The sequence below is a fragment of the Anomaloglossus baeobatrachus genome, chromosome 2 (assembly GCF_048569485.1).
Source record: "Anomaloglossus baeobatrachus isolate aAnoBae1 chromosome 2, aAnoBae1.hap1, whole genome shotgun sequence".
NCBI classification, from domain to species: Eukaryota; Metazoa; Chordata; class Amphibia; order Anura; family Aromobatidae; genus Anomaloglossus; species Anomaloglossus baeobatrachus.
Window position 1 is genome coordinate 535,150,320 of NC_134354.1, and position 26,628 is coordinate 535,176,947.

At 46.8% G+C, this 26,628-nt stretch overlaps 1 protein-coding gene across 2 annotated transcripts in view; it reads right to left on the reverse strand.

Moving 5' to 3' along the window:
• LOC142291801 (cytoplasmic FMR1-interacting protein 1) overlaps positions 1–26,628 on the reverse strand; it is a 186,337-nt gene that overhangs the window by 102,681 nt on the left and 57,028 nt on the right. The window contains exons 12-16 of one of the 2 annotated variants that reach the window (XM_075336624.1): positions 21,100–21,222; positions 19,420–19,545; positions 18,530–18,696; positions 17,790–17,937; positions 14,152–14,299 (exon numbers count right to left, since the gene is read on the reverse strand). In XM_075336624.1, coding sequence (XP_075192739.1) covers positions 14,152–14,299; positions 17,790–17,937; positions 18,530–18,696; positions 19,420–19,545; positions 21,100–21,222 — 712 coding nt within the window. Of the gene's footprint in view, positions 1–13,478; positions 13,633–14,151; positions 14,300–17,789; positions 17,938–18,529; positions 18,697–19,419; positions 19,546–21,099; positions 21,223–26,628 lie in introns of both variants that reach the window. The other variant, XM_075336623.1, reaches the window with a different exon arrangement.

The window sequence follows — 26,628 nt, forward strand, 5'->3', positions numbered from 1 at the left end:
GATTTATCTCTGTGTGCAAAGTACCCCTAAGGGAAGTGTACCTTTGAACAGTATGTTTCTATTATCAATATGCACAATTTGCTAAAACTCTGCTTGTATTTTGGGGACTTCAGCATGCACTGTTCCCATTTTATATCTTTGGTTGTTCAGTTACATTAGTCCATAAGGGCTTTGTGCATAAGGTAGTGCACTGGTTCGTTTATTATAACATTGAACCCTTTTTAGGGCACTCGTTTGGAGAGAATTTCCCCTCCCTTGTGCTCACTGTGGATGTCCGGTTCGGTTTCAGTGCACTACACTATACCATATAATATATATATATATATATATATATATATATATATATATATATATATATATATATATATATATATATATATATATATATATATATATATATATATATATATATATATATATATATATATATATAACACACACATACATGTATACACACATTTTTATATATATATATATATATATATATATATATATATATATATATATATATATATATATATATATATATATATATATATATATATATATATATATATATATATATATACACACATATACACATATATATATATATATATACACACACACACACACACATTTACATATATATACACACACACACATATTTACATATATATATACACATATATACATATATATATGCACATATATATATATATATATATGCATATATATACACACACACACACACACACACAGACACACACATACACACCAGGGCACTGTAGGTTGAGTTGACAAGGAACGGGGGCACCAGGCTAAGTTAGGGTGTCATACCCTCCGTTGCAAGGTAGGAGCGAGTCCTAGGGTATCAATAGGGCTATTATTATCCACAGTCCCTATTAAGGATCTGTGCTTGCCTTCATAATTGCTTGCTGTTCCTACTGCTACCCGTTGCCTACTAGAGCCGAGGCCCTGCCTGTAGTCCCTGTGTATAACTACCCTTGACTAATTTTTTGCTATGGTTTTTTTCACTTGGGTGGTTTTAATCTATCAATAAACAAAATTTTGGATTTTAAGGGATTTGAACTTTTTCTGTTAACTGTGATGATGAAATAAACTAGTATTTAACTGCAGCGCTGCCTCCTGGTGACGTCCTATTCCAGGAAGGGTAAATGACACTCTGGGGAGTGCAGCTCCAGCCTCCTGTGACGTCACGTTTGAGACGTCTCTCAAACGAAATGTCACATGAAGTGCAGTACATAAACACCTTTAGGAATTATATAGTTAGGGAAGAAGTGTAGGGAAATGTATAATAAAGATAAATACAAAAGTGATTAGCGGTAAAGATAGTTAAAAAATACATTTTAGGTGTTGGACCAGCCCTTTAAAAAAATTTGTACAAAGAACCAAAGCCAAACAGTAAGCAAAAAAGTTAGCTAAATTGATTTGGTGTCAAAGAAAACTTCCTTTTATTATCAGCATCTTCGATGGTTTTCGGTGTTTCAAACATGTCACAGTACAAGTTCTTATATTTTATAACAAAAAGACATTAAAACACAATGCTCATATAGATGTAATCCAAATAATTCAACTCCCATTGCAAAATTCATTTTGTTAGCAAAGTTTAAAAAACGTTCTGCTGTTTTCAATGAATCAATTAAAGAAGAACAATTTAAATACCTCAAAAAAACTAAAAATAATTGGTTTCTCCGAACTGCACACAAATTGACCACTGATGTGTCAATTATTCTGGAGAGGTCGTCACAGTGATAGGACTTGAAATAAATATATACAGCTATTTCAGTTTCATATATCTAATAAATGATGGACTCAGTAATATTTCTGGATTGAAATGAGGTTTATTGTACTAACAGAAAATGTGCAAGCTGCATTTAAACAAAATTTGACCGGTGCAAAAGTATGGGCACCCTTATCAATTTCTTGATTTGAACACTCCTAACTACTTTTTACTGACTTACTAAAGCACTAAATTGGTTTTGTAACCTCATTGAGCTTTGAACTTCATAGGCAGGTGTATCCAATCATGAGAAAAGGTATTTAAGGTGGCCACTTGCAAGTTGTTCTCCTATTTGAATCTCCTATGAAGAGTGGCATCATGGGCTCCTCAAAACAACTCTCAAATGATCTGAAAACAAAGATTATTCAACATAGTTGTTCAGGGGAAGGATACAAAAAGTTGTCTCAGAGATTTAAACTGTCAGTTTCCACTGTGAGGAACATAGTAAGGAAATGGAAGAACACAGGTACGGTTCTTCTTAAGCCCAGAAGTGGCAGACCAAGAAAAATATCAGAAAGGCAGAAGAAGAAGAATGGTGAGAAGAGTCAAGGACAATCCACAGACCACCTCCAAAGACCTGCAACATCATCTTGCTGCAGATGGTGTCACTGTGCATCGGTCAACAATACAGCACACTTTGCACAAGGAGAAGCTGTATGGGCGAGTGATGCGAAAGAAGCCGTTTCTGCAAGCACACCACAAACAGTCGCCTGAGGGATGCAAAAGCACATTTGGACAAGCCAATTACATTTTGGAAGAAGGTCCTGTGGACTGATGAAACAAAGATTGAGTTGTTTGGTCATACAAAAAGGCGTTATGCATGGAGGCAAAAAAACACGGCATTCCAAGAAAAGCACTTGCTACCCACAGTAAAATTTGGTGGAGGTTCTATCATTCTTTGGGGCTGTGTGGCCAATGCCGGCACCGGGAATCTTGTTAAAGTTGAGGGTCGCATGGATTAAACTCAGAATCAGCAGATTCTTGACAATAATGTGCAAGAATCAGTGACGAAGTTGAAGTTACGCAGGGGATGGATATTTCAGCAAGGCAATGATCCAAAACACCGCTCCAAATCTACTCAGGCATTCATGCAGAGGAACAATTATAATGTTCTGGAATGGCCATCCCAGTCCCCAGACCTGAATATCATTGAACATCTGTGGGATGATTTGGAGTGTGCTGTCCATGCTCGGCGACCATCAAACTTAACTGAACTGGAATTGTTTTGTAAACAGGAATGGTCAAAAAAGGGAATTTTGTTTACTTACCGTAAATGCCTTTTCTTCTAGCTCCTATTGGGAGACCCAGACAATTGGTGTATAGCTTCTGCCTCTGGAGGCCACACAAAGTATTACACTTTAAAAAGTGTAACCCCTCCCCTCTGCCTATACACCCTCCCGTGGACCACGGGCTTCTCAGTTTTGGTGCAAAAGCAGGAAGGAGAAAACTTATAAATTGGTCTAGGGTAAATTCAATCCGAAGGATGTTCGGAGAACTGAAGACCATGAACCAAAAGAACAATTCAACATGAACAACATGTGTACACAAAAGAACAAGTAGCCCGAAGGGCACAGGGGTAGGTGCTGTGTCTCCCAATAGGAGCTAGAAGAAAAGGAATTTACGGTAAGTAAACAAAATTCCCTTTTTCTTTGTCGCTCTATTGGGAGACCCAGACAATTGGGACGTCCAAGAGCAGTCCCTGGGTGGGTAAAAGAATACCTCGATAAAGAGCCAAAAACGGCCCCCTCTTACAGGTGGGCAACCGCCGCCTGAAGGACTCGCCTACCTAGACTGGCATCTGCCGAAGCATAGGTATACACTTGATAGTGTTTCATGAAAGTGTGCAGACTAGACCACGTAGCTGCCTGACACACCTGCTGAGCCGTAGCCCGGTGCCGCAATGCCCAGGACGCACCCATGGCTCTGGTAGAATGGGCTTTCAGCCCTGAAGGGAGCGGAAGCCCGGAAGAACGGTAGGCCTCGAGAATCGGTTCCTTGATCCACCGAGCCAAGGTTGACTTGGAGGCCTGAGAGCCCTTACGCTGGCCAGCGACAAGGACAAAGAGCGCATCTGAACGGCGCAGGGGCGCCGTGCGAGACACGTAGAACCGGAGCGCTCTCACTAGAGCCAAAGAGTGCAAATCCTTTTCACACTGGTGAATTGGATTAGGGCAAAAGGAAGGCAAGGAGATATCCTGATTGAGATGAAAAGGGGATACCACCTTAGGGAGAAATTCCGGGACAGGACGCAGAACCACCTTATCCTGGTGAAAAACCAGGAAGGGGGCTTTGCATGACAGCGCTGCGAGCTCAGACACTCTCCGAAGTGATGTGACTGCCACTAGGAAGGCCACCTTCTGCGAAAGACGTGAGAGCGAGACATCCCTCAGCGGCTCGAAAGGTGGTTTTTGAAGAGCCGACAGAACCCTGTTAAGATCCCAGGGTTCCAGCGGACGTTTGTAACGTGGGACCATGTGGCAAACCCCCTGCAGGAACGTGCGGACCTGCGGAAGCCTGGCTAGACGCTTTTGAAAAAACACGGAGAGCGCCGATACTTGGCCCTTGAGAGAGCCGAGGGACAAACCCTTGTCCATTCCAGATTGAAGGAATGAAAGAAAAGTGGGTAAGGCAAACGGCCATGGAGGAAAACCGTTAACAGCGCACCATGATAGGAAGATTTGCCAAGACCTGTAATAGATCTTGGCGGACGTTGGCTTCCTGGCTTGTCTCATGGTGGCAATGACATCCTGAGATAACCCTGAAGACGCTAGGAGCCAGGACTTAATGGCCACACAGTCAGGTTGAGGGCCACAGAATTCAGATGGAAAAACGGGCCTTGTGACAGCAAGTCTGGGCGGTCTGGAAGTGCCCACGGTTGACCCACCGTGAGATGCCACAGATCCGGATACCACGACCGCCTCGGCCAGTCTAGAGCGACGAGAATGGCGCGACGGCAGTCGGACCTGATCTTGCGTAGTACTCTGGGCAGCATCGCCAGAGGGGGAAACACATAAGGCAGTCGAAACTGCGACCAATCCTGGACTAACGCGTCCGCCGCCAGAGCTCTGTGATCCTGAGACCGTGCCATGAAGGCCGGGACCTTGTTGCTGTGCCGTGACGCCATGAGATCGACGTCCGGCGTTCCCCAGCGGCGACAGATCTCTCGAAACACGTCTGGGTGCAGAGACCATTCCCCCGCGTCCATGCCCTGACGACTGAGAAAATCTGCTTCCCAGTTTTCTACACCCGGGATGTGAACTGCGGAGATGGTGGAGCCTGTGGCTTCCACCCACTGCAGAATCCGTCGGACTTCCTGGAAGGCTTGACGACTGCGAGTGCCGCCTTGGTGGTTGATGTAGGCGATGGCAGTGGCGTTGTCCGACTGGATACGGATCTGCCTGCCCTCCAGCCACCGATGGAAAGCCAATAGGACTAGATATACTGCCCTTATCTCCAGGATATTGATCTGAAGGGACAATTCTATCGGAGTCCAGGTTCCTTGAGCCCTGTGGTGGAGAAAAACCGCCCCCCAACCTGACAGGCTCGCGTCCGTGGTGACCACAGCCCAGGTTGGGGGTAGGAAGGATTTTCCCCGCGACAGAGATGTGGGTAGGAGCCACCACTGAAGTGATGTTTTGGTTGCAAGGGAAAGAGAGACGTTCTTGTCGAGGGAAGCCGCACTTTTGTCCCATTTGCGGAGAATGTCCCATTGGAGTGGCCGTAGATGGAATTGAGCGAACGGCACTGCCTCTATAGCTGCCACCATCTTCCCCAGGAAGTGCATGAGGCGCCTTAAGGGGTGTGACTGACTCCGAAGAAGTGATTGCACCCCTGCCTGCAGAGAAAGCTGTTTGTCGCTCGGTAGCTTGACTAACGCTTGCTGGGTATGAAACTCCATCCCGAGGTAAGTCAGTGATTGGGTCGGTGTCAACTTGGATTTCGGGAAGTTGATGATCCACCCGAACTGCTGGAGAGTCGCCAGAGCGACGGTAAGGCTTTGTTGACACGCCACCCGAGAAGGGGCCCTGACTAGGAGATCGTCCAAGTAGGGAATCACAGAGTGGCCCTGAGAGTGCAGGACCGCCACGACGGATGCCATGACTTTGGTGAAAACCCGTTGGGCTGTCGCCAGGCCGAAAGGCAATGCCACGAACTGAAGGTGTTCGTCCCCGATGGCGAAACGCAGGAAACGTTGATGTTCAGGTGCGATCGGTACATGGAGATAAGCATCCTTGATATCGATCGATGCTAGGAAGTCTCCTTGTGACATCGAGGCGATGACCGAGCGGAGAGATTCCATCAGAAACCGTCTGGTTCTCACATGTCTGTTGAGTAGCTTGAGGTCCAGAACTGGACGGAATGACCCGTCCTTTTTTGGCACCACGAACAAGTTGGAGTAAAATCCGCGACCACGTTCCTGAAGGGGAACGGGGATCACAACTCCTTCTATCTTTAGAGCGTCCTCTGCCTGAAAAAGTGCGTCGGCCTGAGCGGGGGGCGGAGAGGTTCTGAAGAAACGAACCGCAGGACGAGAGCTGAACTCTATCCTGTAACCATGAGACAGAATGTCTCTCACCCATCGGTCTTGAACATGTGGCCACCAGGCGTCGCCAAAGCGGGAGAGCCTGCCACCGACCGAGGATGCGGCTAGGGGAGGCCGAGAGTCATGAGGAGGCCGTCTTGGAGGCAGTGCCTCCTGCGGCCTTTTGGGGGCGTGACTTGGACCGCCACGCATAGGAGTTCCTCTGGCCTTTCTCCGGCCTGTTGGACGAAGAGGATTGGGGCTTGGCGGAGGGACGAAAGGACCGAAACCTCGATTGGATTTTTCTCTGCTGAGGTCTCTTAGGTTTGGACTGGGGTAAGGAGGAGTCCTTTCCCTTGGATTCCTTAATAATCTCATCCAATCGTTCGACAAACAAACGGTCGCCAGAAAAAGGCAAACCAGTTAAGAACCTCTTGGAAGCCGAGTCTGCTTTCCATTCGCGCAGCCACATGGCCCTGCGGACTGCCACGGAGTTAGCAGATGCTACAGCCGTACGGCTAGTGGAGTCCAGGACGGCGTTCATGGCGTAGGACGAAAAGGCTGATGCCTGAGAGGTCAAAGACGAAACATGCGGAGCAGCATTCCGTGTGACAGCATTAATCTCAGTCAGACAAGCCGAGATTGCTTGGAGAGCCCACACGGCTGCAAAGGCTGGGGCGAAAGACGCGCCCGTGGCCTCATAGATGGACTTCACCAAGAGCTCTATCTGTCTGTCAGTGGCATCCTTCAGGGATGAGCCATCTGCAACAGACACAACGGACCTAGCAGCCAATCTGGAGACTGGAGGATCCACCTTGGGAGAGTGAGCCCAACCCTTAACGACTTCAGATGGAAAGGGGTAACGCGTGTCAGTGTGACGTTTAGCAAAGCGCTTGTCCGGGACCGCTCTGGGCTTCTGGACAGCATCCCTGAAGTTAGAGTGATCAAAAAACGTATTGCGCGTACGTTTGGGGAACAGAAACTGGTGTTTCTCCTGCTGAGACGCCGACTCCTCTACAGGAGGAGGCGGAGGTGAGAGATCCAACACCTGGTTGATGGACGAGATAAGATCATTTACTAAGGCGTCCCCCTCAGGTGTATCAAGGTTAAGGGCGAAGTCAGGGTCAGAGCCCTGAGCTCCGACGTCCGCCTCGTCTTCCTGAGAGTCCTCAAGCTGGGATCCCGAGCAGCGTGAGGAACTCGGGGAAGAGTCCCAGCGAGACCGCTTAGCCAGTCTGGGACTGCGGTCCGGGCAGGAGTCCTCCGCCTGAGACCTAGGGGCCCACCTGGGAGCGCGCTGCGGCGCAGACCGAGAGGGGCCTGGAGGAGACAAGCTAACAGGGGCCGGGGCCTGTGGAAGGTCCGGTCTGGACTGCAATGCCTCAAGGAGTTTAGAAGACCATTTGTCCATAGACAGTGCAATGGATTGGGAAAGTGACAGAGAGTTTCTCAGCAAAAGAGGCCAACACCGGTGACTCTGTCCCTGCAGCCTGCTCAGGGGGAGCAGGGGGGTCTACATGAGCCGAGGGGCCCACCAGTGCCCGAGGCTCCGGCTGAGCAAGCGAGGCAGGAGTCGAGCATTGCTCACAGTGAGGGTAGGTGGAACCCGCAGGTAACATAGCCCCACAAGAGGTACAGGCCGCGAAAAAAACCTGTGCCTTAGTAGCTTTGCTCCTTGTGGACGACATGCTGTTGTCTCCTAGGAGAGTGACCACTGAGGGTATATGGGAAAAGGGTATACAGCCTGACCGAACAGATATATATATATATCTATTATATATATATGTATCTATTCCGGCACCCTAGGGGGACCAGCACCGGGTGACCGGTGTGGCTTACCGACCGCTAACGAGCGGAGTGTGTCCTCCAGATTCCCTGTCGTGGATCCCCCAGAGCTGCAGAGCTGCTTCACTGAGAAGCATCCACCGGCAGAATGGCAGAAAATGGCCGCCGGAGCTCTCAGGGGAGGAGTGGGGCCGAGGGCGGCGCCAGCAAAGAGCGGGAATCTGGGGTCCCCACAGTGGTCAGTGAGGGGGGAGGAAGACATGCAGGATGCTCCAGCCCTCACATCCGACGTCATGTCGGTAATCCCGCCCTTACCCCTGACAGGCAGGCCCGGGGGCGGGATTTTCGCGACTAGCCCGCGGTGAAGCCGGGGAATAAATTTGAGGCCGCGCCCGACAAGCAGGCACGGTCGGCGCGGAAGTCCACCGGCCTCCTCAATTTCACAACTACCGCGGCTTCCGGGAAGAAGGTGCGCTCCCTGCACAGTCCCCTATGGGGACACAGAGTACCTTTAAGTTGCAGGGCCCGGTCCCTGAGGTTGAAGAGGCTCCGAACCGGCAGGTGCCACCAGGGGCTGCGGATGGAGCACGGTCCCAGCAAATGGATGACCGCTCTGGATCCCACTTCTCCCAGAGCCGCATAAGGGATGGTGAAGGAGACGGCATGTGGCTCCAGCCTCCGTACCCGCAATGGGTACCTCAACCTTAACAACACCGCCTTCATAGTGGGGTGAGAAGGGAACATGCCGGGGGCCCCGTGGGGGCCCTCTTTTCTTCCAACCGACATAACTAAGTATGAGAATGCATGACTGGATGTGTGCCTCCTTCCACACAAAGCATAAAACTGAGGAGCCCGTGGTCCACGGGAGGGTGTATAGGCAGAGGGGAGGGGTTACACTTTTTAAAGTGTAATACTTTGTGTGGCCTCCGGAGGCAGAAGCTATACACCAATTGTCTGGGTCTCCCAATGGAGCGACAAAGAAAATACCTTCATCCAGAGACACATTAAAAGCTACAGGAAGAGACTAGAGGCTGTGAGTTTTGCAAAAGGAAGATCTACAAAATATTAATGTCACTTTTATGTTGAGGTGCCAATACTTTTGCACCGGTCAAATTTTGTTTCAATACGGATTGCACATTTTCTGTTAGTACAATAAACCTCATATCAATCCAGAAATATTACTGAGTCCATCAGTTATTAGATATATGAAACTGAAATAGCTGTTGCAAAAACCCAAATTGTTATAAAGAAAAAAGGTTAACATTAATAGGGGTGCCCAAACTTTTTCATACGACTAGATACAGATATACAATCTAATCTAATCCTACATTATATATATATATATACACACATACACACACATATATATATATATATATATATATGTTATGTGTGTATATATATATTGCTATAGGAACAAAAGACGTTCATAGTAGAAGATTATATCTGAGGTAATAAGATGTCGGTGGGGAGACAGACAGAGAGAGGCAGACAGAGAAGGGGAAAGAGGCAGACAGAGAAAGGGAAAGAGGCAGACAGAGAAAGGGAAAGAGGCAGACAGAGAAAGGGAAAGAGGCAGACAGAGAAAGGGAAAGAGGCAGACAGAGAAAGGGAAAGAGGCAGACAGAGAAAGGGAAAGAGGCAGACAGAGAAAGGGAAAGAGGCAGACAGAGAAAGGGAAAGAGGCAGACAGAGAAAGGGAAAGAGGCAGACAGAGAAAGGGAAAGAGGCAGACAGAGAAAGGGAAAGAGGCAGACAGAGAAAGGGAAAGAGGCAGACAGAGAAAGGGAAAGAGGCAGACAGAGAAAGGGAAAGAGGCAGACAGAGAAAGGGAAAGAGGCAGACAGAGAAAGGGAAAGAGGCAGACAGAGAAAGGGAAAGAGGCAGACAGAGAAAGGGAAAGAGGCAGACAGAGAAAGGGAAAGAGGCAGACAGAGAAAGGGAAAGAGGCAGACAGAGAAAGGGAAAGAGGCAGACCGAGAAAGGGAAAGAGGCAGACCGAGAAAGGGAAAGAGGCAGACCGAGAAGGGGAAAGAGGCAGACCGAGAAGGGGAAAGAGGCAGACCGAGAAAGGGAAAGAGGCAGACAGAGAAAGGGAAAGAGGCAGACAGAGAAAGGGAAAGAGGCAGACAGAGAAAGGGAAAGAGGCAGACAGAGAAAGGGAAAGAGGCAGACCGAGAAAGGGAAAGAGGCAGACCGAGAAGGGGAAAGAGGCAGACCGGGAAAGAGGCAGACCGGGAAAGAGGCAGACCGGGAAAGAGGCAGACCGGGAAAGAGGCAGACCGGGAAAGAGGCAGACCGGGAAAGAGGCAGACGGAGCACATTACTTGGGCAATTTAGTTAAATCTGTGTGGAATGTCTGTGGTGTTGAAATATATGTTGTGAAATGCTTCTATTAGCTTAGTTTTTGCCTTTTAATAATTACATTTCTATTTGTTTTGTGGTTTTTGTGTGCAGAATAAATTTTTGTTAATACATTCTATTTTGTTAACAACAGTTATTAACCAGGGCGAAGCCGGGTAGTACAGCTAGTATATCTATAACGTGTTTTTCCAAAAATAAGACCTCCCCAAAAATAAGCCCTAGCAGGGATTTTCAGCATTTTCGGAGAAAGGCTTAAATATAAGCCCTCCCCTGAAAATAAGCCCTAGTCCCTGATCAGTAATGAAGTGTCCGTGCAGCTAAAAAAGTACAAACACAGCGGCACCCGGCAATCACTCTCACCAGACGCCAAGCAGCAGGACCTGCAGTGATCACACACCCATACACCAAATCTCACACACAAACATCGGAACACACACATCGGATCGCATACACACTCTCCTCATCCAGCAACACCGATGTCTTCTCGCCGGGAGAATCCTGAGAGGCGATGCGATGTGAGAGAGAGTGTGTGCCTGCGATCGGCTGTGTGTGTGCCTGCGATCGGCTGTGTGTGTGCCTGCGATCGGCTGTGTGTGTGCCTGCGATCGGCTGTGTGTGTGCCTGCGATCGGCTGTGTGTGTGCCTGCGATCGGCTGTGTGTGATCTGCTGTGTATATCTGTGATCTGCTGTGTATATCTGTGATCTGCTGTGTATATCTGGGATCTGCTGTGTATATCTGTGATCTTCTCTGTGTGTGTGTGTGTGTGTGTGTGTGTGTGTGTGTGTGTGTGTGTGTGTGTGTGTGTGTGTGTGTGTGTGTGTGTGTGTGTGAGAGATCTGCTGTGTGTGTCTGGGATCTTCTGTGTGTTTCAGCATGTCAGCTAGCAGCAGGGTAGGACGGCGTGCAGCACCGACCGGAGATCACAGGAGGACCTGGGAGCCACGCAGACGTCCTGGTCTGGTGAGTATGAGTCTCCTGGGAAGGGGGGGGGTATGCTTTTTGAGGGGGTAAACTTACCCCCAACCGTGTTTCTCCAAGAATAAGACCTCCTCCAAAAATAAGCCCTAGTGCTTTTTTGAGGGGCAAAAAAAAAATATAAGACAGTGTCTTATTTTTGGAAAATATATAATATTATATATATATATAATTGTATATAAAACAGATTTTAAAAAAGGCGGCTGCAACACGCAAGCCAGAGTAGTAGTAGTGAACTGGAGGCCATTCCTCATGAGGAATGGGCTACGATACCTTAGAAATGATGCTGCAGTCTATTAATGCTTCATGTTTACAGCAGGTAATAACAGCCAGAGGTGCTCTACTAAGTACTAAGCTTGTAAGAAGAATTCTGAGATTGCAGTTGGAGAAACCACTTGTTATATTAATTGTGTTTAGATATTTAAATTCTTCTTGTTTGATTGGTTATATTTCAAACAGCAGAAAGTTTGGAAGTTTTGCTAAGAAACAGATTTATATAAAATTTTGATTGTAATATTATTACATTCCAATAAGCTGTACATTAGTGGGGTCAGCCAACAAGGGAGTGTGCAGACGGCAGTTCACAGAAGGAGGGGACATTTTTTTTAATTTTAAACAGCCGATTACCGCTTAGGAAGAGGAGACTACTGTCACTACACTTACGGTTGACCAAATATCAAGTCCAGTGTCTCTATGACCAAGGATTAACCAAGGATTAGTCCAGCACTACCTCTACGTGACCAGTTCACTCCTCTGTTTCTGAAAAATCAGCGTTTGATTTGATATAGGAGGTTGAAAGGCTTTCACCACATGGATTCTCTTCACAAGCTCTTTTTCCCACCCCGTTCTGCTCGACTGACAGATCATTTGAAGTTCCACATTCTGAATAGTCAAACAGACCGACCTAGTGTTGGGTAGAAATAGATCTGGAGTGACAGAGTATTGGGAAGAGTTCTCATGCGTCAAAAGCACTTCAACATCATTTGGATCTCAAAATTTCCAGAAATAGAGGAACCTACTGTCTAGGTAAAGGTATGGCTGGATTTGTCTTTGCATAAACTATGTGTGGATATAAATAGCTTTTTTTTCGGGGGGGGGGGGGGGGGGGAATCCTGCTGACAGAATCCCTTTAAAGGGAGTTTTCAGGATCAAGAGACATTTCTATCAGGGTTCTATTGAGAGAAGTGTATGATAATTAGTGCCAAAATGCAAATAGCCCAATCCTGCTGGAAATAGATGCAGATCCTGACAGTGTTTATATTGCACACTGTCAAGATCAGGCAAGCTGCAATTTACATACAGTGACTACAGGAATGTATCTTGAGCCCAGAAAACCCACTTGATAAAACAAATTTCTCTGATAAGCTGTGGAATTTAGATTTACTGCTTGTTAAGATCTAGGGGCTTAATATTCAGTGTACTATATTTAATATATTGATTTACACAGGATACTTATATCACATGCCTATTCTAAGATGTCCTCAACTGGCAACCAAAAAGTGCACGAATTAAAACAGAATGCCGGACTCTAATTCATGCAATTTGTTCAGGCAGTATGAATCATGTGACATGTTTCTTTTAATACAAGTAGATCCTTGTAATGTTTGCCCCTACAATAGTCTCTTATTCCAATTCAAGTGTAAAATCCCATTAACAACAGAGATAAAGATTAAATGTGTTTACCATGGAACGTCTTGAGCATATAAATTAACATCATTCAAATGAATGCTTATATTTACACGCATTGTTATAGAAGCCTGTTTATCCCCTAGTTATTAGGCGTGGTACTAACCAGACCCTTGGAAAAAAAATCCGTCATTCCATGGAAGAGCAAACCTAAAGAATCTGGTTATCACAAAATAAATCTGAAGCCCTTAGGATCTTGCTCATATCCGTTCTCTTTGATTTAGTACCATGCTGTTGTTGTGTGCGCCCTATCCAGACATGCAAAGCATCACTGGGACATATTACAGAAAACACATTGGCCACGTGGTTAGAGGACTCATGAGGACATATAAGTCGCACACCGTTCATACCAAAATCTTACCACTGAAATTAAGCAAGTGTGTGTAGAAGAATGATTCACGGTGAAACTTTTCTATATCCAATATGGTGGGACCCTCTAGGCTACTTCTGAGCGTTTTCTTGGAACCACTTTTATCAGCAATGAGTGACTCTAGCATGGTTCTCACCATGTACAGCTGTGTCATTTAAAAGGAAAGATATTCACAGATGGAGGGATACAAGAGGAGAAAAGTACATTAAATCACAAGCATCGTCAGACAAAAATAATCAATTTTACCACCTCTTATGTTCAGTTCCATGTCATTTAGATATCAGACTTTGGAGAAGCCAAGAGTTAACACTTGTGGTTTTTATCACATCCCAGCAGTGGACACTAGGGGCCAAGGGCCCCGGGATAAATCAGTGGCCATGTTGCCCCGTAGACACCAACACAAGCCATTAATCCACTGCCGTTTAGAACAATCTCTTGTTATTATGGCCCAATTTTTCTATTTTGATCCATTAAGGCCTTTGTCATGATCTGTATTACTGCCTCCAAGTAGAATACATAAATGACAGACTGGAGGGTGGAATATTGAAGACAACAATTTGCAATTTTTTGGAGATGAGACCTGCACACTCGTCGGATGACCCTTTTAATGGAAATAGGGACATGAACATTTTATTTAAACAAGGTAAAATAAATATCGGCTTACCACCAAAGTTTAAAAGAGTTGGATAGGAGTAGGACTGCCTCAGAAACTTTTTTACCACAAGCAACAACTTTTCCATCCCCAGAGACTTGAGCTGTTTGAACAGCTCTGCAGAGCTCAGGGATTCTGCCATTGAGCGCACCATGAAGAGCTGAAACCAACGGGTGGGGACGAAAGGAGACCAAGAACACAAGGGGGAAGAGGTAGAAGGAGGGAATCGGAAAGGAAAGAAAAGATTAGTGTGTTAGCAAAACAAAGCAGACGCCAAACCAATTTCCAAATGTTTTACTGGAACAGGACTGTGCAAAAAACAAATTCTAAGGCTAGAACGCTTGTGTAAAATTCACGGTTACAGTCTCGAAGAGTGTGACATGCTGTTCTATGTGCCATTAAAATGAAGGAAAATCCTAAGGAAACCCTACCTGGTATGTAATAGTCAACAATTGCATCCCTCATGGGACAAATCTAAAATTCTAGAGTAGGAACAGAAAAAAATCCAAAACCTACGGGGAACCTACCCTAAGGCACATGGTAGTGAATCTCAGACTTGGAGCCATTGTAACTATTACATTAAAAGGGGTTTTCACAAACAAAATAATTTAAAACTTGAATTTAATTAATAGATCTTATAATAATATTAATGTTTACAATTGGATGTGTTTAAAAAAATGTTCCATGTTCCTGTGCTGAGATAATCATATGCGTGTGTGTGTGTTTGCGTGTGCGTGTTCTTGTTATGTACTGTGTAATGGCCGTGTATGACTGTACAAGGACATGGTCTGATCATATCGCTGTATGGTTTTTTTTCTCTGTAAAAGGGAATGAAGTTTTGAAAACCCAATGCAAAATGAGTTGTACTAAAACGGCCTTACAGCAACTCCATACACCGCGTGATGATACTCTTCATCAACAGTAATTAAAACTTGGTGCTCAGTAATTTACTTTCTTTGCAAATCAGATGAATTATAACTTTACCATCTGAGGCTATGTGCCCACATGGTGTTTTGTCTTTTTTCATGCATTTTTCCTGGCTTTTTTTAATCAATAAAAGCAAGGAAAAAGCAACCCAGCACAGTCTATGAGAATCGTGACATGCTGTGCACACGCTGCTTCTTTTTTCCTTGCAGATTTTGTTGCTGTAAAAAGCAGCAGCATGTCAATTGTTTCAGTTTCTATAATCCCCTGCAATGTTTCATCACTACAGTGGATTATGTCGCAGCCCTTCGCCTCCCACACTGTGCATCAGCATGGTGTGTGAGGCTCTCCGTAGCTCAGTAACCCAGGGACATTATGGTGATGACACAGGGTTACCATGGCAGCAATCGACTCACCAGGGACAGGTAAGAGATTACTCTCCATGCCTGCTGAATGCTGTGATCGCACTGACTGCAGCATTTATGGGTTTAATCTGCCAGGAGCAGCACAGGCACCACTCCGGGCAGTGAGAGCCAGGTCCTGGCTGTCACGTCAGGCAAACACCCAATGGCCATCACGGGGGTACGGCGACTGAACCCCGCGATTGCCATAACTACAAAAAAGCAGGAAAAAAACGCATATGAAAAAAAAAACCGCAAACGTAATAAAAAATGTGCGCTTTTTTTCTGTTGTGCTTTTCCTGCCAAAACATGCTTTGTGTGTGCAGGAAAGAAGCACATAAAAAGGCAACGTGGGCACATAGGCTAACCAAACCAAGAAAGAAATTATAAATCAGGACGTACTTTAAGTGGCATCAAGTCTGAGTCTAATGCCGGCGTCACACGGTACGATCTATCGTGCGATTGCACAAGCGATCGTACCCACCCCCGTCGTTTGTGGGTCATGGGCAATTAGTTGCCCGTGGCGCACAAAGTCATTAACCCACGTCACACGCACTTACCTCCCGGATGACCTCGCTGTGGGCCGCGAACATTCTCTTCCTGAAGGGGGAGGGACGTTCGGCGTAACCGCGACGTCACACAGCCACCGGCCAATAGTAGCGGAGGAGCGGAGATGAGAGGGATGTAACATCCTGCCCACGTCCTTCCTTCCGCATTGCGGGCGGGACGCAGGTAAGCTGTGTTCGTCGTTCCCGGGGTGTCACACGGAGCGATGCGTGCTGCCTCGGGAACGATGAACCACCGGAGCACAGAAGGAGGACTGACATTTTGAACATGAACGATGTGTCAACGAGCAACGATAAGGCGAGTATTTTTGCTCGTTCACAGTCGTTCGGAGGTGTCACACGGTACGACATCTCTAACGATGCCGGATGTGCGTCACGAATTCTGTGACCCCGCCGATATATCGTACCGTGTGACGCCGGCATAAGGCCCTGATACATCGTAGTTTTTGAACCTCTTTTCTGAAACAAAAATGGCTCTAATGTTTGTGTCTTGTTATATTATTTGCACCTTGTTATAGGTTAACTTCACTTTATTTTTTTTTTGTATTATAGCCGTGACTTTCCTTATCCAGAGATTTTAGCCTAATTCATCATTTGCAATTTTTTTTTTTATATGCTGCAATATTGTTATGCAATTTTATTCCATTTCCCTTAATGGAGTACAAAATCTCATTTTATTTTTGCGCCGTTGAGGACTAATGTGCAAAAGTTCATAAAATTATGCAACTTTTAGCTCAAAAAATGCACACAAAAATATAAAAACAAAAGCATATATGATTTGGGCGAAAAATAATCAACACATGTAAGTTTGGCACAAAAAAGGCAGTGAATGCCAAAAGAGAAAAAAAAAAATTCACTATAAAAAACAATTGCAAATGATGAATCAGGGCCTTTGGTGGATTATCTATCATCTCGGGGCACAGTTATGGGCAATCTGCAGTGATAAGGGTCAGCCGTGGTTTTATTCTGTGCTTCATGTGTAACATTTTGCTTTTCATAAGACATCTGCTTCTAGGGATTAGAAGATCAATTTGAGTAATAAATGACGAGAGCATGCAACAGCTGTTATTGGCAATTTGTACGATTTGCAGATTGCTAGTATAGTTACCAGATAAAAATAACAGCCCGAGGGTTATTAGCAGAACAGCCACAGACAGAAGGCGCAGAGCAATGCCCAAAGAGAAGCACATCCCTTCCAGCCATCAAAAGCAAAGCAAGAGGAGAAAGAAAAAAACAGAAGAAAACATTGGTGGTAATCGATTGGTTGTAATGGAAAATTAACCTTTTCATCCTTGTAAAAACTGAAGCAGCTGAAATCACTCCATTCCCAATTCCCAGCCATCATTTTATTAAAATTCCAAACAAAAAAAAAAAAAAAAATACAATTAGGTAAAATTAATAGCAATTTATATATTCTCAACAATTCAAAATTAAACAATGGCCAAGACCTAAAAACATGCATTCCAATTAATTCATGCAAAAGAAAATATACCCACACAGAATTGTCACTATTGATTATGGTATATTGGCCACTAGATCTTTATATTACTAGTATAACTTAATAGAAAAGATATATTTCCTAGCAATTACAGTAAACAGATGAGAAATAATTTATTAGCAATAGAAAGCTAGCACTAACAATACAATGGTTCTTAATGAGTAAATATGTAAGTACCCTACTGATAATATTACTGCTTGGTATTAATAAAAAGCGCATAAATACGATCCACGCCACTAGGATTGCTATAAAGGTGGGTACCTGAGTGCTGGATGGTCCGACTGCACGTCTGGGAACTTTGATATCAAAACCAGTCTTAGGATCTTTCTCTCCTCTAAGAGCGGGGTCATTAAATGGTTCACATCCTGAACCCCAGTCACAAACCGTTTTTCTGATTGCCTGAAGGACACTAAAATAGACAGGTATCCTATAAAGCCACAAGCAAATACTGTTGTATACTATACTATTAAGCCACAAGATAGCATATATTCTTCATGGGGTCTATACGTTACCCTGTGTGTGCATCAGGGGCGGATATACCATTAGTGCAACCGGTAAAGCCGCAGAGGGGCCCAAGTAGTAAGGGGGTCCATAACTACCTCAAAAGCAAGAGGAATTGTGCATTATGGCGTGCTATCAGACTGCAAAGGGCCCCTATACCGGTCTTGCACTGGGGCTTCTTCTATTTCTACCCTTGGTTTGCATGTCGTATCTAATTATGTTCTACATTCCAATACTAATAAGATAAGTTACTAGCTATAGAGTTGGCCATAGTAAATGTGTGTGAATTTTAAATGGGGAGTCTGGATTATTAACACCTTCGAAGACAATGTGGAATATGATGCAATGAAAAATCAAAAAAATAAACCATTTTGGATGAACTTCACATTGATGGCCAATTCGGCATCACCATTCATTGATTATACAGACACAAAGGCATGTGTGTAATAAAGCGTGACAAAGAAAGCTAAAAGTATAAACATCTCAAACATTTTGTGTACCTTTGGATAACATTTTTCTTTTTCTTTATAGCTTGTCTCAGTGGTTCTCGTAGGGTAATTTGAGCAAAATCTTGCAAGGCTGCATATATAGTATGACGAATGGCATGGTTAAACACACTCTCCATGCGGCCCATCAGAACTTGCAAGCCTTTAATCATGGCAATGACCTAGAGACAGGGAAATGTGCCGATAATAGTCTATAAATCAATAATAGAAAAGGACATCCAAAGCCATAATATAAAAAGGTAAATCTTTATTGAATATCAGATTAAAATGATTAATAAATGGGTCACGCAATTCTTGAGGTGCCAAACAGCAGGAGGAGATAGGGACTTTATAAAGTGAATTACATACAGGGAGATAAGGTGATTACAGATAATATATGACTAATAGTAATAATGTCCTGTCTGGAAAATGCAAAATGAAGGCGGTATAACATCCAATTTGCATTTGATATAATATGCATAAATTGTGCAGAGACAAAATCTCAAAATCACAGTGAACAGTCAATGCAGACAGAATGATCACATGAAGTAATTACCCATATGCTTCTCCTGCTGTAATGGCGCCAGAGCCCGACGTGCGTTTCAGCGCAGCGTCATAGAGGCACATGTCGGCTGATCAGGTCAGCCGAGGTACAGGGAAAGATGCGGGCTTGGCGTGCTAGCCTGCATCAAATGCATGGACAGAACCTTGGACGTAAACGTGCGTCCAAGCTCATGAAGGAGTTATGCAAAAAAAAAAAAAAATTAGGAAAGAAAAAAGCTTTGTTGTAGTAGCAGATTCTGTTGGAACAGTTTTCAGCTTCTGGTACTAAGAACATGATTTAAACTACCTCTAATAAAGACTAATCACATATTAAAAGATAAATAATAATAAAGGTTATATACTTCCACAAGAGCAAACTTTTCTTCGCTGGTGTAGTTGTACCGCGTGGCTCTCTCGTACTCTTCGGCATTGTCGGGGCAGTCTTTGTTGGAATACTTATCAGTCGGGTGCACAAGCTTCCATGAGTACTAGTAATCGAAACACAGAAAAGCATAGCCATTGATTTACCATAAAGATAATTTTCTGGCTTTATCTACCTAATGATAAAACAAGGAAAAGGTAAAAGGACGAAGACGTTACTCTAAGAATCAGGTCTTATAAGATGAATCTGTTGCTTGGTACAAAAAAGTGATGTTAGAAGACTCAGGGGTACTTTGCACACTACGACATCGCAGGTACGATGTCGTTGGGGTCAAATCGAAAGTGACGCACATCCGGCGTCGCTGTTGACATCGCAGTATGTGAATCCTTTTACATACGATTAACGAGTGCAAAAGCGTCGTTATCGTATGATCGGTGTAGGGCCCGACATTTCCATAATTTAGCAGCAGCGACGGTACGATGTTGCTCCTCGTTCCAGCAGGCAGCACACATAGCTGTGTGTGAAGCCTTAGGAGCGAGGAACATCACCTTACCTGCATCCACCGGCTATGCGTAAGGAAGGAAATGGGCAGGATGTTTACATCCCACTCATCTCCGCCCCTTCGCTCCTTTTGGCCGCCTGCCGTGTGACATCGCTGTGATGCCGCACGACCCGCCCCCTTAGGAAGGAGGCGGGTCGCCGGCCAGAGCGACGTCGCAGGGCAGGTAAGTGCATGTGAAGCTGCCATAGCGATAATGTTCGCTACGGCAGCAATCACAAGATATTGCTGCTGCGACGGGGGCGGGGACTATCGCGCTCGGCATCGCAGCATCGGCTTGCGATGTCATAGTGTGCAAAGTACCCCTAAGAATTCTGCTCCAAAACAATTCCAACCTTTCCATTCTCCTACATATTTAGTACGGGTAGCATCGTACAACAGCTCTCATAACAATGAGTAAGAGCAAGGCTAACCATAAAGAAAGCTGGGGAGAAGGGGTAAGTGCACATGACATCTTTTACTAACAGATTCTGCCTGTATCCAGTCTGAAAAAGCGCTCAAACGCTAAAAATTAATAACATATGCACAGTAACGTCAGTGACTGGTATAAATGTTACATCTTATTTAACTTCCACCAAAAGCTAAAATAAGTGATCAGTCCATTCGTTTGGAAACATTCGCTTGGAAGAAGCCAATATTAAAGATATAAAAAAAAAAATGTAGATGCCAAAGGCAAAAAGGACAAGTACAAAAAAGCAGGTTCAAGAAAAGTACCACTGGCAGTTTCCTGAAGGGTCTTCTGCTACATAAACTATATGGTTCTGACACCTTCCATAAGACATTGTGTGCACACGGCCTTGGAGATAGAAGCGGTGTACAGCACAAAGTCCAATATATCCAGTTGAAATTTCGGAAGAAATCCTAAAGAATATTTTTAAACAGTATTAATAGGTTCTCTCAATACATAGGATTCCTAATCATTGTTCCTTTCTCTTCACAGTGGAGATACACTTTAGGGCTAGCAAATCTGTCATAAGTGAATGTAAATAGGCTAAATGTGGATAAAAGATACAAAGCAGAATACTGCTGCCTGAAAGAGGCCTAAATTTGTAAAAGGGGGGACAATGAGTCAATTGAACTAGGTGCTTTTCTAGGACGTACCACTTCCATCACATGTGCACTCCATTGGGACAACAGCTGAAGTCCTTGTAAGGACAAGTCAAAGAGCTTCCGGTACTCCGCATCAGTCTTCTGGGCCTCCTGGCGGCCAGATCCAGTGACCACCTAATGTGCAGGAAAAGGTGAAAATAGTTACCAAGAACTTTTAATGGTTGTCAATAAAATAATGGCAGTATATGAACTTAGATTACTAGTAGAATACTACTGGATTGAAATACTATGTCCCAAGAATGACAAAAAGAGAATTTTGTTACTTACCGTAAATTCTTTTTCTTATAGTTCCGTATTGGGAGACCCAGACAATGGGTGTTTAGCTTCTGCCTCCGGAGGACACACAAAGTACTACACTAAAAAGTGTAGCTCCTCCCTCTGAGCTTATACACCTCCTGGAGAACCAGATCTAGCCAGTTTAGTGCAAAAGCTGAAGGAGAATAGCCACCCACAAGTAAAACAGAGCAAGAATCGGAACAACCGGAGACTCTGTCCACGACAACAGCCGGTGATAACACGCGGAACAAGAAATTGCCAACAGGGAGGGTGCTGGGTCTCCCAATATGGAACTATAAGAAAAAGAATTTACGGTAAGTAACAAAATTCTCTTTTTCTTTATCGTTCCTATGGGAGACCCAGATAATGGGATGTCTCAAAGCAGTCCATGGGTGGGAAGAAACAGAAAAACTAAGAAGTAGGCGGAGCCTAACTTCACAAATGGGCGACAGCCGCCTGAAGGATGCGTCTGCCCAAGCTCGCATCTGCCGAAGCATGAGCATGCACTTGGTAGTGCTTTGAAAAGGAATGCAGGCTAGTCCAAGTGGCAGCCTGACAGACTTGTTGAGCCGTAGCCTGGTGCCTGAAAGCCCAAGAGGCACCGACAGCTCTGGTCGAGTGTGCCTTGATCCCCGGCGGGGGAGGCACCTGAGAACACTGGTAGGCATCCGAAATGGTCGACCTAATCCAACAGGCTAAGGTCGGCTTAGAAGCAGAGAGGCCCTTGCGCCGACCTGTGGTTAGCACAAAAAGAGAGGTGCACCGCCTAAGAGCAGCGGTGCGAGACACATAGATCCGGAGAGCACGCACCAGATCCAGAGTATGCAACGCTTTTTCAAAGCGATGAACAGGAGCCGGACAAAAGGAAGGTAGGGTAATGTCCTGGTTAAGGTGGAAAGGAGAGACCACCTTAGGAAGAAAGTCCGGAGTCGGACGGAGAACCACCTCATCTTGATGAAAAACTAAAAAAGGTGACTCCGAAGAGAGCGCAGCCAAATCGGAGACTCTCCTGAGGGAAGATATGGCCACTAGAAAGACCACTTTCTGTGAAAGACGAAACAAGAAAACCTCCCTAAGAGGCTCAAAGGGGGGTTTCTGCAAAACCGTGAGAACCAAATTGAGGTCCCAGGGATCCAAGGGCCGCCGGTAAGGTGGAATGATGTGAGACGCGCCCTGCATGAAGGTGCGGACCTGAGCCAGCCGGGCGATACGCCGCTGGAACAGCACTGACAGAGCCGAGACTTGTCCCATGATAGAGTTGAGGGACAGTCCCAGCTGCAGACCGGACTGTAGAAAGGACAGAAGGGTCGGCAAGGAAAAAGGCCAAGGAGGATGGCCGGAAGAGCGACACCAGGACAGGAACATTTTCCAAGTCCTGTGATAGAGCTTGGCGGAGGAAGACTTACGGGCCCGAGTCATAGTGGAGATGACTTCAGGAGGGATACCAGAAGCCGTCAAGATCCAGGACTCAAGAGCCACGCCGTCAATCTGAGAGCCGCAGAATTCTGGCGGAAAAAAGGACCTTGTGAGAAAAGGTCTGAACGGTCCGGAAGATGCCACGGCACCTCTACGGACAGATGGAGCAGGTCTGGGTACTAAGCTCGCCTGGGCCAGTCCGGAGCAATGAGGATGACTCGACGGCCCTCCATTCTGATCTTGCGCAGGACTCTGGGCAAGAGAGCTAGAGGGGGAAACACGTAGGACAGACGAAACTGGGACCAGTCTTGAACCAGAGCGTCCGCGGCGAATGCCTGAGGATCGTGGGAGCGAGCCATGTAAACGGGAACTTTGTTGTTGTGACGGGATGCCATTAGGTCCACGTCCGGAGTGCCCCATTTGCGGCAGATTGACTGAAAAACTGCCGGGTGCAGGGACCACTCGCCATTGTCCACGGTTTGACGGCTGAGATAATCTGCCTCCCAGTTTTCCACGCCTGGAATGTGGACTGCGGATATGGTGGACTTGGAGTCCTCCGCCCATTGAAGAATGCGTTGTACCTCCAACATTGCCAGGCGGCTGCGTGTCCCGCCTTGGTGACTGATGTAGGCAACCGCTGTCGCGTTGTCTGACTGGACTCTGATGTGCTTGCCCGCCAACAGGTGGTGAAAAGCTAGGAGAGCCAGAAGCACGGCTCTGGTTTCCAGCACATTGATCGAAAGGGCTGACTCGGACGGAGTCCAAGTGCCCTGCGCTCGGTGGTGGTGACATACCGCTCCCCAGCCGGATAGACTGGCATCCGTGGTGAGGATCACCCAGGACGGGGCCAGAAAGGAGCGCCCCTGAGACCGAGAGAGGGGCCGAAGCCACCACTGAAGAGAGCTCCTGGTCTGTGGCGACAGAGCCACTAACCTGTGCAAGGAGGAAGGCCGCTTGTCCCAACAGCGGAGAATGTCCAGCTGCAGGGGACGCAGATGGAACTGGGCAAAGGGAACAGCCTCCATTGACGCCACCATCTGACCCAGCACCTGCATCAGGCGCCTGAGGGAATAACGGCGGGGCCTCAGCAGAGAGCGCACCGCCAGTTGGAGGGACTGCTGTTTGACTAAGGGCAACTTCACAAGTGCCGGCAGAGTCTCGAACTTCATCCCTAGGTACGTGAGACTCTGGGTCGAAGTCAGAGTGGATTTGGGAAGATTGACAAGCCACCCGAATTGGGCTAGAGTGGCGAGAGTGAGCGAGACACTCCGCTGACAGTCTGCGCTGGATGAAGCCTTGATTAGAAGGTCGTCCAGGTAAGGAATCACTGCCAACCCCTGGAGGTGCAGAACCGCAATCACTGCTGCCATGACCTTGGTGAATACCCGAGGGGCCGTGGCTAACCCGAAGAGGAGAGCCACGAATTGGAAATGTTCCTCTCCGATTGCAAAACGTAGCCAACGCTGGTGTGAAACTGCAATTGGCACATGCAGATAGGCATCTCTGATGTCGATGGATGCCAGGAAATCCCCATGGGTCATTGAGGCAATGACTGATCGCAGGGACTCCATGCGAAAATGCCGCACCTGAACATGCTTGTTGAGAAGCTTGAGATCCAGGATGGGCCGGAAGGAACCGTCCTTTTTGGGGACTAGGAAGAGATTTGAGTAGAAACCTCTGAACCGTTCCCGGGCGGGAACCGGCACAATTACTCCGTTGGCCTGCAAGGATGCCACGGCCTGAGAGAAGGCGGCGGCCTTGGAGCAGGGGGGAGTTGACAGAAAAAATCTGTTTGGCGGGCTGGAAGAAAATTCTATCCTGTAGCCGTGGGAGATGATATCCCGCACCCACTGATCGGAGACGTGTTGAAACCACGCGTCGCCAAAGTGGGAGAGCCTGCCACCGACTAAGGATGTTGCTGGAGCGGGCAGATAGTCACGAGGACGCTGCCTTGGCGGCAGCACCTCCTGCGGTCTTTTGTGGACGCGCTTTTGGGCGCCAGTTGGATTTCTGGTCCTTGGCTGAGTTAGTGGATGAGGCCGAGGGCTTAGAGGACGACCAGTTGGAGGAACGAAAGGAACGAAACCTCGACTGATTCCTGCCCTGGACAGGTTTCCTGGATTTGGTTTGTGGCATGGAAGTACTCTTCCCGCCAGTAGCTTCCTTAATAATTTCATCCAGCTGTTCACCGAACAGTCGGGACCCAGCAAAAGGGAGTCCAGCAAGGTACTTCTTTGAAGAAGCATCTGCCTTCCACTCTCGAAGCCACAAGATCCTGCGGATAGCGAGGGAATTAGCCGAAGCCACCGCAGTGCGGTGAGAAGCCTCCAGCATGGCAGACATGGCATAGGATGAAAAAGCTGAAGCTTGGGAAGTTAAGGTAACCATTTCGGGCATAGATTCCCTGGCGAGGGAATGCATCGCCTCTAGAGAAGCAGAGATGGCTTTGAGAGCCCACACTGCTGCAAAAGTCGGGGAGAACGAGGCCCCTGCCGCTTCATATACAGATTTGGCCAGAAGGTCAATCTGGTGGTCAGTGGAATCCTTAAGAGAGGTGCCATCAGCCACCAATACAACGGTCCGGGCTGAGAGTCTAGACACCGGGGGGTCTACCTTTGGGGAATGAGCCCACTCCTTGACCACCTCAGGTGGAAATGGAAAACGGTCATCAGAACCGCGCTTTGGGAAGCGTTTGTCAGGACAGGCCCTGGGCTTGGTCACAGCGGCCTGAAAACTGGAGTGGTTAAAGAACACACTCTTTGCCCTTTTAGGCGAGGTAAACTGGTGCTTTTCTGCCAGAGAGGGTTGTTCCTCTGTTACTAGCGGATTGAGATCCAGTACAGAATTAATGGACGCAATCAAATCACTAACATCTGAGTCACTTTCGGACAGATCAATGGGGTACACGGAGTTAACCTCCGAGCCCCCTGTAAAGGCATCCTCCTTGTCCTGCGAGTCAGCTCCTGAATCAGAGCCGCGGGACGAGGAAGGAGAGGGAACCCTGTGTCTCTTCTTAGAAGGACGGGGTCTGGGACCAGATGATGAATCCTCTGTGAGCTCCGGTCCTGAGAGACCCCTAGCAGCAGAGGCACCCTGTGAAGGGGGCTGATGCATATTCAGCAAAGTCCTGGACAGAAGTCCCATGGAGTCGGCAAAAGACTGGGAGATAGACCTAGAAAAGGATTCTACCCAAGCCGGGGGTTCAGCCATAGGAGCAGGAGCAGCCTGAGAGACCACTGGGAGTGAGACTCCAGGCTGAGGCACCGTCAGGTTAGAGCAGGCATCACAATGTGGATAGGTGCTCGGTTCTGGCAGTAGGAGCTTACATGCAGTGCATACTGAATACAGCTTTGGAGCCTTGCTCCTCGTGTGAGACATGCTGCTGGAGTAGGGGCTCTGCCAGAGAAGGAACCCCAGAGAGTATATACAGAGGTCCACAACCAGAGGTTGTGGCTTACCAGACCGCTGGAGCGGTGTTGTGTGCCCTCCAGATCCCGAAGCCCGGACCCCAAGCACAGCACCTCAGAAGGGATGCTGCAGACCAGCGCTGCAATGTCTGATCGCAGGGGGAACGCTGAGAAAATGGCCGCCGGAGCGAAGAGAGGGGGCGAGACTTGCTTAGGAGCGGGATCTGGAGGGCCATAGAGACCTACAGGGGAGGGGACATACACTGCAGTGAGGAGTGTCCCTCCCCTGTGCAGAACGGCCGCCGGGCGGAGCAGAGCCTGTCCCTCTGCACGAGTGACATGCGAGGGCAGAGAAACCGAAACTAGGCCTCCGGCAAAGCCGGGGCCTAAATTTGAGCGGTGCGGCCGGCGCGCAGGCACC